The following is a 14,062-nucleotide window of genomic DNA, read 5'->3' as shown; positions in this document are numbered from 1 at the left end:
TTCCTTTTCTATTACCCAGACTCAAATAGTACATAGCACACATCATCATTGCTGATGTTACATAAGTGAACACGTAAATAGAGATTTCATTCTGGCAAACACAGCCATGCACTCATGCACTCATCCTCACTGATACACTCACACACAAGTGTTTATGTGAATCGGCTAAATGAAATCACTATTTATGTCCAAATTCAAACGGTTGTGGATATTGGAAGGGGTCGGAGGACATTTCAGGTTAGCAGCAGCAGACTAAACTCTTTCACTTCCCTCCATCTCGCAAACCAGGCTGAAGCCAGCTGTGTGACCCACGGATGAGGAACTCTCTGTGGGTCACTGAGGCCCGTAGACCCCCTAATCCCCCAGCTGCTTGGCTAGAAACACAGAAACACACACATAAATGCTTGCATATGGTTGCAACATACATTGATTGAACATTTTTACAATAAATTTAAATATTACAGATTTTCAACCTAAAATGAGGGTTAATAAATGTCTTTAGGATACTCCATCCCACACTCTTTTCCCTGAAGACACATGAATACTCTGATATGAACAGACATTACACAGCTGCCAGTGAGCTGCTCCCCATGTAATGCTGGGGTCAAAGGTCATTCACACATATCTACTGTGGAGCAAAAGGAATTTATCCTGCTTCATTTGTCATCCGGAAAGATGACTGATACTGACAAAGAAAATATTTAGTAGTGTTTTGTGGTGTGACACCTAAAATTACTTTACAGTATTTATTGTAGATGAGTAAAAAATGAGAAAGGATGAAAAGAGGAGATGGGGAAGAAGGTTATGAATAGATGATGGAGAGAGAAGTGGTGGATGGAGGGAAATGAATATGCAGGGGGAAGTTAAAGATTGCCGAGAAATGAGGAGAATGGTGCGAAGAAGAACGGAAAGCCGGCGGTGGTTCCTGTCTGTTTGGGTGGCCCAGGTGTTCCCCCTCCTCTCTCGACATATCACTCCATCCTTCTTTCTTTCCATCTCTCTGCCTCCCCTGGTGGCCTTCACCATTTAATCTGGATTAATGAGGAGGTTGACCTTCGTCTCGCTTTCTCCCTCACTCTCTCGCACTTCTGCTTCACTCCCCCTCATCAAGCTTTACAGGGAGGATTTTTTCACCCAGACTCCCTCCACATCTGCTTCTGTCTCCTTGCATCTTAATTTCAGATGAAATCTCTTTCTCTCTGTTCGCTTTCTATCTCTCGGATCCCTCTCTTTTTCTACTTTTCTTCCTTATCTGCAGCCTTGCAATGCGTGTTATGTATCTGCATGCCTCTGTCTTTCCTGCTATGCTGACTGACAAGGCGGGGCTGTTCATTCTTGGGACCACCTGTGCATCCTGTCCCACCACTCTGTTTGGGTGGTCAGGCCTCCCAGCCCGCAGAAAACACACTCTATTGATATCTGCGACACGCACACACACACATATAGAAATCCACCTCACCACAGTCCATGAATATCCTCAAGGGAAGTCTGCTTAAGCACAAGCGTAGACACACACACACAAGCAAGCTGTGTGCTACCTAATCTGTGGTGAGTGAGTCATTCTAATTGTCCAGTCAACAGGTGCTGAGCTCGACTCGAGGGAGCAGACAGAGGAGACGCGGGGATATGATTGCAGAACAAGGGAGAGGCTAAGCTCAAAGCTTCTGTATAATAACTGCAGTGGGAGCCATTGTTGAATAGTGGGGAAAATGTGTTTGGTTTGATATTGATGGGTCTAAATCTATATCTACTATAACAGCAATTTGAACTGCAGCTGGTGAATCAAAGCTGTAACATTTGCCGTTTTAGGTTGTGTTCACAAAGACAAAAGCACTATATCAAGAAATAAGCAGGCTACTGTTGGCTTTACACAGTACTCCAGTTACTTCAGTGTTATGTATACCTCGGTAAGAAAACCGGTTACTGTAATGTGGATTGGGGGTTCCCCTGCTTGGTTTGTGTCATATACACATAACCAGCTTTCAAAGTGACTGTATACATGTATACATCTGCAGAACAAGATGAATGAAAAGATCAATTCAAGTTTGACTAAAAGTTTAAATAACTACTTCTACTAGAAGTCTAAATAAGATGGTTTCTGCCACTGAACAGGCTATTTCTAAAAAAAATCACACGGTTGTGCTCCACCAAAAACAGTCAGAGAGCAGCATTTTCCATCCCTCATACAACTGAACAGATCAGATTACTGAGCAGCATGTAAGTATTGTGTACTGGTGTGCACTGTACTACCTTGTGCATGATATTTATGTAGTATATTAGTGTAGCAACTACTGATTAGTTTCATTTATCTGTCAATTATTTTCTCAATTGATAAATGAGTCCTATGAAATGTCTGTCAGACCCAAGATGCACCATTAAATGTCTTACTGTCATAAAGGAGTATGGACTTCACAGCAGAATCTGCACATAAACACTTAGAATACCATGTAGCATTGTGCTTATTTACATTAAAAGCAACAGCTGTATTATTGCCACCACAGTAATTTCCCAAAGTGGTAAAACCCTGACTTAGAGAAGATTCAAGCACTGTGTTGTGGCTTCAAACTGGACTTCCGTCTTCTCACAGAGGACCAGTATCAACACGCCTGCACTAACACAGACCCTTGAAAAGTTTGACTGCAAAACCGGTGTGATGTGGTTTATGTTAAAGTTGTCTGGAAAGTTTGTTTGGAATAAACAGGAAAAGTTTGTTTGAGTGAACAAATGTTGATCATTTATGATGTTGACACGGCTGCTGCAGATCACCACTTTTATAAATAGGAGAGTTTTGCTTGCAGCGAGGTCGTTGAAGACCTGGCGTTCAGATTTGCTTACTTGCTCTAGCTAGACTTGTGTGTCACTCAGCACTGGAAACAGCACATAAGATGGAAAACATTTGAATGGGCCTGTGAAAGGTGAGCAGCCCTCCCTTCTCTTTCCTCCTCTTTCTCTCTCTCACTTTCTCTCCAGTTCCCCTCTCTTTCTCCGTCACTCTCTCTCTCTTCGATCTCCCCGAGGCCCGCGTGTCGCCTTACCCGGGGGTTTAGCCCCTAATCACCCAGAGCTAGTGGGAGGGAACCGGAGACTTCCAGCTGGCTGCCTCGTTACTGCAGACCCCTGGGACACACACACACACACACACACACACACACATTCCTACACACACAAGTTAAACACAGACACACATCCTCATATGTGCTTACCGAGGCATTTGCTGTTATCTCTTGGCATCTCTCCATCCACGTCCCCCCCACAACTCGATCCTGCCAAGGCCACGTAAACTGAATAACAGCAGGAGGCTTACTGTGAGGGAGGGCCAAATCTCTGGCACGTCCTCTACCCCCAAACTAGTTTAAACCAGAATTAAATATTGTCTTCTCAGTGAACATATAGTAACCACTTTCTCATTTTTCTCCATCAACCATCTTTCTCTTTCAGGAGGGATCCATATGACTACCCCACTCACTCCAGAACTGCGCCAAGAGAGCCTGTCCCCTACCCCGGACCCTACCATGACCAACCCGTCTCCAGCCACTCGGGCCGTGTGCCGCCCCACCAGCAAACTTCCAACAAGCCAGGCTACTACCCCTCATCTCCCCACGCAGGGCAGCAGCACCGTGCAGCGTTAAGGCAGGACGTTCCACCTTCCCCCAACGCAGGCCACAGAGGGCGGCAGTACTACGAAGCCGGCGGAGGGCGAGTTGACGCCTACCGGCAGGCCAGCCCTGGCCGCTACATCAGCCCAGAGAGGTACCCCGACGCCAGGGAGCGCTACACCAGCCCACAGCGCTACGGCTACGAAGATGAAAGGCAGCCAAACCGAAGGCGGAAGAACCCCATGATAGGTGCTGTTTAAGGTGGTTGTAGTGAGTGACAGCCTGCTCTCATCGTGCCCCAAAAATGATATGAACTTGAGTCATTCACACAATGAGTATATAAATAGCTCCAAATTCATGTAAACATAATATCAGCTGTCATCTAGACTGCCAGTGTGGATAAATAAGACTTTACCATATTGATTTATCTGAAAGAAATAAGTGACAAGGCGAGAGGCTAAAACAGGGCTTATTTTCAGAACCATCTGTCTCCACGGGCCAAGACAGATTTAACAAGAACTCATGAGTGTGTTTATATAATCATGTTTGCAACTCCTCCTGTATGTTAGCAAGCACATCGGTGTATATAACAGGATCTTATTCTGACATAGATTTTATATTGTAGAATTGAAATTAAATGAAGGGTAATTAACTTAATTACACAGACACATAGAGGAAATGTAGCACCATATGTTGTACAGAATCACCTCTATTCCAGCAAGCAAACTGGGCATGAAGGCAGTGCTATCTTGCATTTTGCACAAGCTGATCAAACTGAAGGAAATAGAGGAACCACCTTGACCCCCGCCGGACTGCAATAACACACGAGACACGGGAAGTCAACACCGACAAGCAGGAAAAGGAAACTCCCCTTCAAAGTGTCTTCTTGTCCTTGATGTTTAGTCGCTCGGACTTCCTCCATATCCTGCGATCACACTTTGGTATATTTTTTTGCGTTTTTACCTTTGATTACTTAGCTGTGGATGTGGCTGATTTGATATTTGCGTATGAGATTATTTGTTATTTTTGTGGTGTTGATATTAAAGTCTCTAAATTTTGATCCACACTTAAACTACAGACTATGAAAGATGCCGTGTAACTTTTTAAACACTGTGCAGCTAATGAAGAAATAGTTTTATCCTTTAACATATCATTAATACACGTCATTGCACTGAAAACGTATTAATGTTTAAAATGGTGGTGTGATTTAAACAATGTTGTCAAATAGATGCATGATTTTTTTTTTTATACAAATATTTTTCATTAAATATAATTAAATTCTCTTCCTGTGCTGCACCAAATCATTTCACCCTAGTTCTGTTTCATTGAACCAATTCACCAGGCGATGCATATTTAAAACCTCAAACACCATGACTCAGCACTTTAAAAAATTAATTACAATATTCAGCTTAATTTCTCTGAACACAATCTCCAGATACATTTTCCCTGTGAGATGACTGATAAGAGTAGCCAGCGTCCTGATAATGACTAAATCATCTTCAACAATTAGACGCAGGGAAATCGCCACTAGAAAATGATTACTGCACAATTTGCTCTCAGAAATAAAGATGGCACTGATTGGTGAAATTAGTCTGGAAATGGGGAATAATTAGAGTGTGGAGAAGGCTTTTTCTATCAGTTAGCGTTTAATTAGCATCAAGGCCAACAGGGACCGGGCCTCTGCTGATCTGTCTAGTCTCTGCGCTGCTTTGACCCTCTCCTGTCTGTGCTGAAATAGACCTTTTTAACTGGCCAGCGCAGCCAGATAAACGGTTGATCAATTGTTTTATTCAAACCTATTCGAACCAAATGAACTCCTTCCCAGTTAGTCAATGCACACGTCAGTGATTCCAACCTACTTCAGAAAACCAAACAAGCTACCAGGTAGAGTAGAACTAATAAACAAATGCTTATTATAACACATTTCTATTCATATGGTGTTTTTCAGCAGAATAGATAAAAGGCAGATAAACAATGAAGGGAAAAGGCTGAACTGAGCTGTCTGTTGACCATCCTGTGATGACAAAATGGCACAAAACTTCTGTCTAATACCTCAAACTAATCCACACATGCCCAAGAGGAAGACTGTTTAATAAAAATCTTATGATTTAAAAATGTCCTTCTGCAAGAACATTGCAGTGTTGCACATTTTCTTCTTAAGACGGAAGTATTTCAGTCTCCAAGTCACACTTTGAAACAGCCCTAGAGAGGAGGTTTGCATGTTTTAGATCATTAAGTGTCACATGTACCGTGGCTTTACCATTACCAACGACATTACAGTGCCATGATAATTACTTGGTAATATCATTATGCCATGCTAATGCAGTTGCAAATGTGGAACATCATAAAAAAGCTCTCTTTGGTGGGTCATTCAAAGACACTCCTGTATCTGAAATGAAGTAAAGTGTCAGCTGAAGGAAACAATTAGAGGGCATGTGAACACACCAACAGGGACAATACTTTAAACCTTCCTCATAAATTACATACATTATTGTATTGCAAATGTATATAGTGTATGTAACACTATATACATTTGCAAAGAGAAACAAACCTTAAAACTGAAGCTGAATGATATTATGGAAGACAAAGGGTTGCATAATGAGGTTAAAAATAAAAGAACAGTTTTTATGGCCTGTCCAATCCATACAGTCATTTTTTGAACTTTTGACCTGAACCCTGAAGAAAGTCATCTGTCCCTTCATATCATTCCACCATGGTTGTTTACAAGGCACTGACTGGTCTTGTTCTCCCATCTATCATAAAACTCCTGTCCCCATTTCACACTGAGATCATCTGACCAGAGATTTCTGCTTGTCCACGAATCCAGGACTAAGTGTTATGAGGACAGGGTCTTCTTTATTGCTTCCCCAAAACTGTGGAATGCTCATCCTCCGCCCATCACCCATCATTCTCTCCAAATATCAATCACTTAAAAACATACTTCTTCTGCTCCCTAGCTTTTAACTGTATCTCCTTATGTTTGTGCTGTTGTCACCATGTGCTCTATGTAACCATGTGCTTCTCTATTATTACCTTTGTTATTAATGTTGTAGTCATTTTTATCATCATTGTGACTTCTAAAGCACTATGGATTGACTGTGATGTCTTTAAAGTGCTATATAAATCAGATTGAAGTATTTAAATACGCCAAAACTCCAACCATCATCTGAATTCAACCAGTATCATGAGTGGAGGTCAGCAAAGGCCATGTCTTCTCTCATTCTTACTGATGGCAAAGCAACTTACAGCACTTAAGCTGGCTTCACTTGGGCCATTACTGTACTTTAAAGAATAACTACACAGTAAACAGCCTCCGTCAAGTGCTTGTGGTCAGTTGGCTGCCAAAGACAATAAACAACAGCTACTGAACATCCAAGAATTAATTGCATTTAACATCCATTAAATAAACGCTTTGAAATCACTGTCAGGAGTCGTCTGCTGTAACACACATCTTAGTGAAACCACTCTTCCAGCCACAGTTTGTTGTAATCAGCTACGGTGTGTGTGTGTGTGCCTTATGAGTCTCTCTCCTTTGTTCATGGTCATCCAGAAAGAATTTATCACATGACACACACACAGACGGACTGGATGCGGTCACAGCCGTTGATATGCAGAAAGACACATGCCTCATATCAGCTCACACACTTGCCATGAGAAGAACTTCTTTCTCTTTCCGCTGCATGACCTTTTGATTTTATGTAAGGCGGTACGATCCCTTAAAGGCTGTTTGTCTATGCTCTACACCCATCCTCCTTTTGTTGAAGTTCCTTGACGATTCTGCTCGGTTCCTTTTGGTTTTTTGAAATTTCCTCTTTTATTACAAATATGGGGGGGTTTCGTGAATTAATTTGACACCTCATAAGCCCACAGTCTTGATGCAGTTCCTGTAAAAAGGGAAAAAAAAATTGCAGAAGCACACGCTGTTCCCCAGTCGATTGTCATGAACCACGGGTTGAGGGAGAATTCCCTGGTAATGTTCTCTTAGCATTACCTATTCTGCCGGCGCCCCTGTCGAACACCTTAGCTTGTTAGCATGTGTCAATCAAAAGCCGTGCTCTGGGGAGGGCAAAGTGGAGAGCTGAAACAGTTATCTCTCCCCCACACAGCTCCCAAAAAAGACAGAGCTGTGCAGAGATAGGCAGAGAGAGATGGAGGGGTGTGTGTACAGTAGATAGAGTGTGTGTGTGTGTGTGTGTGTGTGTGTGTGTGTGTGTGTGTGTGCGGGGAGACTATACACCCTCACACTGCAAAATGAAGTTGCGGGTGTGCACCCACAGTGACCTCGGCCTACTCTCTTTCTCCCCCCTTTCATCCTCTTCATTAAAGGCACATTCCACCGCATTAGCCCGCTGTCCTTCTGTCCTTCACCTGCTGCCATTCATTTCGATTCCGCCCTCGCTAAAGCATCATGGTCTCGGAATCGAGAGTAGTTGGAGCGGGCTGAACGGTGCTTCTCATTTAATTATACAGTTCATTAGAAAGCCAGTCCGCCCCCCCCTCCACCCAGGTCTGAGACAGGCCATGGGAATAGCTGGTGGCTAATGTGCAGTTTAAACGGCCTGAATATGGAGATTGGTCCAGTTATGGATTACCATTACCAGTTAGCCTGCCCTTCACCCACCTCATTCGCTTTTATGTCTGCAGTGTAGCCTTTTGATACAGTATCACTCAAGTTGGAGTGTGCTCTTTCAGCCAGCGTGTTTGTTTGATATTGTTCATGAGCTGTGAAATTGAATTTCCACAGTTGGGCTGATATTGGAAATAATTTCATATCCTCTGCTGCAATATTCTTGCTTGGTTTCACCTTCTGCAGTGTTTAAGACATCCATTTTTACTTAATGTCTTTTTTTTTTCTTTTGCCAATTTGATGCAGCAGCACTGTTAATTTAGACCATATTTACCCTAAAAGCAATGTTGGCTTCCCGGCTGCCTCTTCTTTGCCCACACACCACAGCCAAGCCACCAACCACCATCTTTTATACCAACTGTCTCCATGGCAACGTGGCCGCCTCTCCTGGCACAGCAGCCCCTTTCAGAGCTGATGACATCGTCGTGGCAACAATGAAAGGTTCATGCATCCCATTATGGTAAAAAGGATTTTTTTTCACTCTCTTTTTAGGCAGGGTCACTGAGCTCCTAAAACCTCATATACAGTAAAACAGTGGTTCTCAAAATGGGGTCCGTGGACCCCCAGAGGTCCATTAAGGGGATAATTTATTTTTACTGTAATTCCATCCTTAAGTAACACTATGACAGAATGTATGACTATTTAGGTGAGGGTTTTCATACACTTTCTGAACTAAAACATCTAAAAGCAAAAATCTTATCAGATGGGGGACCCTGGGACAAAATCTAGTGAGGGGGGGTCTGTGGTCTAGTTTGTGTCAGTTTAAGGATCCTTGGCGAGGAAAAGTATGAGAACCACTGCAGTAAGATCCTTTATCAAATGCGACATTTATTCTTTGTGGCAACACTGGTACTATAATGTATAGGGAGCGTGCAGCTGGGATACCATCTGCATCACATTCAGAATTTAAAGTAGATATCAGTTTATCAAGGGGAGCTCTTGTGGGTGCAGCCAGTTAGCATAAATACAAATTCAGTAAGCCTCACACTGCATGTATTCCTCCACTTTTAGTGCTGCTTTTGAAAAATCAAAACATGGGTCCATTGCGTGACTCTTTTTTTAAATCAGTGGCTACAAACATTCAGGTGAGACTGCTGAATGGTTTGTAGGCCTGTTCCCTGTGGGTCCCCACCTGAATAGAGCAGTGATGTGTTACTTCCAGGATGAAGCGACTGCATTGTTTATTTGCTTCCTGGGCTGAGAAGGCTCAGAGCTGTTGGACTGGTCAGACCTGTACTTTTGTACCCTTATACACCCCTGCCAGCTCGGCATCCAAACCCTCCAGAATCTTCTCTTTATATCTCCCCCGACCCTCTCAGCTTTCCTATCACTCCAACAATGAAGAAACACTCAAAAGCACGATGCACTATGGTGCTAACCCAAGGCTAGCAGTGAGGTTCGCTGGGTTGTGATGTGGCCAACAACAGCTGAAGTCCGTGACCTCTGGACCCCATCCATCAGGCTTTCAGCACCAGCCTTGGCCTCTGACACACACAAAACTTCAGCCAGGGAATGGAAGCACGCAACAGGGAAATGCATCAATGTCAGAGAGACACTAGAACCATATAAAATTATATGTATGCACTTTGTCCAAGGTTTGACATGCATACACAGTAGAATTCTGTCTGCATGCAAGTTAACACACACCAGTGTGGTTGTGCATGAGAATATAATGCTATAAATGTTTCCATATGCACTGACACAGCCAAACTGCGGTTTTATGTGTGTCCAGACTGAGCTGTCTGTCATGCACAGTCACATCCTTGTATATTAAGTTCTTATTCTAACACATACTTTTCATATGCCTGCACTGCTGTCTCTCACATACACACACACCTGCTGCGGGCTCAGACACACACAAGCTGTCTTTACAGACACACAGCACATCCGTATGCCCTCACACACATGTCACCAATATGTGTGTGATGGGAGGCTCAGCTGACCGCCTGGCAGTCACTGTGAAATTGGCGCCCTTCTTATACAGATGCCAGGTGTTTTGCTTGGCAGTCAGGGGTGCTGGGGGTGAGCTTGTGTCAGGAGTGTTGGGTTGCTGCGAGCAGCAAGGAAAGGATGGGGTAATATGTCGTGTGTCCCTGTCAGCCCGGCCTCTTGGCTAAGATAGAGCACTGCCGGTCCCAAGAGGAATTAGGGACTGCTTAGTTTCTGTATGAGCCTGAGAAATGGTCTATGATATAGAGTCTTCACTATAAATGGAGGGTATCTCAGGTGACATCCCCAAACACTACTGAAACCTGATGATACGAGCCACCATTATGTATGTCAAATGTGATATTTTGACGTCATATTTTGATTAAACTCTGAGTGATAACATATTTTGATAGTGTAAAATGTATTTTCTCCCATACTTCACGAGCGAGCCTGGAAAAACTTGATGCAGAAAAAAACTCTTATCTCGTGTAAACATTAAGGCTAACTGCTAGAGGTCTGGTTTGCGTCACTTTTACACAATAACGCAGTGTTGGAAAACTAACACAGTTTGTCCAAAAGGTCAAAGGTCAAGACTTCTTGGGGTGTTTTAAATCTGACACTATTCAGTCCCTGACCATGTAAACATTGTCATTAGCCAGGAAGGTAGCTAATGTTTGTTCAAGTGGCATGCAGAATTTAAACAGAATTGTGTCACTTATTCGCTTATTGACTCTCTTGTTGTGAGTTAGATGAGATGATGGGTTGGTTTACACTTGAGCGTTAGTGGTATGCAGATTTTGTTACCTCTGGACAGGGCCAGCTGTTGAGCCTAGCTGTTGGGCTAAGCTAACCTGCTGCTGGTGGTAGCTTCATATTTTCCATACAGATATAAGATTGATATCAATCTAATCTAAATGAATATCCCTTTCTATATTCCTTTCAAAGAAATTATCAAACACAAATGCTCATTAAACTATGTAGCAAAAATAATATCAGTTCAAATTACTCCAGTGACATTGGGTGTACTGCACTTCCATAAAGTTTGGGAGACCTGTCAGAAAGATTGAAATGCTAGTGGTTGAAAAATCTCAATATTCAAACTCCATGCTCTCACTTTGCAACACAGGCTTCAGTTAAAGATTTGCAGTTTCATGTCAAGGCCGAGATAAGCGGGTGACATCACTTTACATTATATTTCTCAGGCTTGCCAGAGCTCCTCCAGAGTCACAAAAGACATTACACAGCTGTTTTCACAGGCTGAACAGTACCCCCCTATGACTAGTAAACTGACTTTGACATGAAAAATCTGCGGAGTGCCCCTTTAATATTCTCAATTTTTATAAATATTCTGTGTATGATGCAGATTTCAGTGAAACACTGCTCTTTGTGTATCACTGCCTCAATGATATTTGAAAGGATTATGCATTTGAATTGCCTGTTTCATTCATGGAGAAAATATGTTTGCTTCTATGTACCCTGTGTTGCATTGCTTATTATGTTCACCATATGTTTTATGGAGATATTTTCCTGTTTGCACCCACTTTATGGATACCAGTACGCAATGCAAATCACACTCTCTCTCGCACAGACTGAGTAGAGTTTAATTTCTCGAATCACATGTCCATACATGCGGCTGTAACAAACAGGCAGGTCATTTGATTTCCGGCCTCATTTTCATTTTGCAGAGATGGTCATTCCAGCGTGGATTAGATAAGGGTGAAGACAAAGTGGAGCCTCATTGGAAAGTCGCTGTGGCAGCCAGCAGTGTAATCCATCCACGCATTCCTTCCAGAGAATGCCGTGCAGCTCACTGAAAATGAGCTACGGACCCGACTCCATTAGATCTCCGCTCTGTCTCTCTGCTTTCTATCTTTCAGAAACACACACTCTTCCACACACCCACACACACACACATCTCACGCCGTAACTGGGAGTGACACACACTCTCTGCGCCTGCCACCAGCTTCATTAGTGCTAAAAAATGTTCTGCTCGTTAAGGCGAGGCAATTAGTGGCTAATTGAGAAGCTCTGTGCAGTGAAGGCAAAGTTGCTTCCCTGTGCTTCTCTTGCTTTGGCCAGTTTGTACTTTTTGGATTCCACTTACTGCTCATTTTCTCGAGGTGATTGTTCACTACAGAGCTGCAGCCCCAGGGAGATTAAGCAGCAAAATACAGGGAGAAGTTTTTCAGCTTTTTGAGGTTTTCATGCAAGACTTTCTGGCAGATGAGCAAAGACGCCTGACACAACTTTTTTTTGTATCATAGTTTATTTATTGTGTTTTGCAGATTCTCGAGACAGTTAAAAGTATTTTCATGCAATATGAAAAGAAAAGGCATAAAGGAGAGTTTGACTGAGTCACGCTTCATATATTTTAACCTGCCCCTTCATTACGGCTCCATTCTAGACATAACAGTCAAACTGCCACAACTGCACTCGCTTTGTCACAAACACACACAAGTTACCAACTGCCTGCCCTTCTCACTCTGCAGCTTGACTTTCCATCCCTCTGCCTCTCTGTTTCTCTCCTGCCACACTCCTCCGTCTCCTCTTTCCATTCTGCCCCCCCCCTCCCCCCAATTCTTTACAGTCCACAGATAAGCTGTGTGATAGGGAGGAAATAAGAGCAACACACAAACACACACAGCCGCCCGCGTCTCTTTCCACAAGTTCCTTGGATGAAAAAACCCCAGCCCAGCAGATGAGGCTAAAAAAAGGGATAATTTGCATTTTCATGTTTAATTTAAAGCATTTCCTTTCACTTTTTAGTGTTTTTTGCAAGCTACTCTAAGAACTAATCCCACCTTTGTCCTACAGGGGGCAATATCCTTGTTACCCCATTACACTTTGCACTTGTATGACCTCTTCCGTGATTTAAATACACATTCCCTGGCACCACCTCGTGCTCACAGTGTACTATCGCCTTGAGTGATACACAATCTTTCCCCTAACAAATGGAGATAAAAATTAACTATCCAGAGTTCAGTAAGTAAAACACATACTCTTTCTTCATGTACCCGCTCACACAGCGGAGTTCCCCTGTAAACATCAGAGATATGTGACCTGCCGGCTCTGACCACCCTCTGAGAGAGTGTGTTTTTGTAACACGCCTTATCTCAGCCCACCCCACTTCAGAGGGAGAAGGACGAGGGGGAGGGCAGAGCTGGGGATTCCCTGTGTGTTTTGCTTAATTCCTAGCAGACACATACATACACACACATAAATATATATATACAGAAATATATTTTCATGCATTATGGCAAAATAGTTTCCATTACAGCATCAGCGTGTGTAGACAGTGGCACAGACTCCATCCTATAAGAGGTGAGGGTCTGGCCACACGAAAGCCTTGAGCTATCTTACTTTAGTTTGTTCATTTACACACATATAGAGACAGCGTGGAGGAGTGAAGGCCGATGGGTGTCCGTGAGGGCAAGTCGCATCCTATTCCTCCTCTTGAGCGGAGAGCAAAGTGAGCAACAGCCCTTCCAGACATCAAGTGTGCACGTGTGTTTGTGATTGTGTGTGTGTGTGTGTGTGTGTGTGTGTGTGTGTGTGTGTGTGTGTGTGTGTGTTCATTTGTAGCAGAATGACAGGAGATGTGTGAGTCAGATAAGCAGAATTGACAGAGGGATGTGTGTGGACAGGCGGCTTTTTCTTTGAACATGACAGATCTCATCTGCTGCTGAAAAGACAATGTTTTTGTGTTGTTTTTGGCGGAGGGGGTGGCGGTGGGGGGAGGGGGGGTTTACATATTTTAACAACATTTCTTCACATATGAGAGAAATTTCACAAAGTGCAGTCCCACCTGTATCAAAATGATTATCTGTGCTTCATCACTCAGCTCTCTATCACACACACACACACACACACACACACAGGTAGAGCCAACTGTAAAACCCAATTAAACATA

General features: G+C 43.2%; 1 protein-coding gene across 1 annotated transcript in view; it reads left to right on the top strand.

Annotated features, from left to right (window-relative positions):
* pard3ba (par-3 family cell polarity regulator beta a) overlaps positions 1–4,787 on the top strand; it is a 153,524-nt gene extending 148,737 nt beyond the window's left edge. The window contains exon 24 of the mRNA XM_053314634.1: positions 3,439–4,787. Within this exon, the coding sequence (XP_053170609.1) occupies positions 3,439–3,856 (418 nt within the window). The 3' untranslated portion in view covers positions 3,857–4,787. The remainder of the gene's footprint in view (positions 1–3,438) is intronic.
* The last annotated feature ends 9,275 nt before the right edge of the window (positions 4,788–14,062 follow it).

The sequence above is a fragment of the Scomber japonicus genome, chromosome 24, assembly GCF_027409825.1.
Source record: "Scomber japonicus isolate fScoJap1 chromosome 24, fScoJap1.pri, whole genome shotgun sequence".
NCBI lineage: Eukaryota > Metazoa > Chordata > Actinopteri > Scombriformes > Scombridae > Scomber > Scomber japonicus.
The sequence above is the reverse complement of the archived record's forward strand: the minus strand, read 5'-3'. Positions and strand labels throughout refer to the sequence as shown.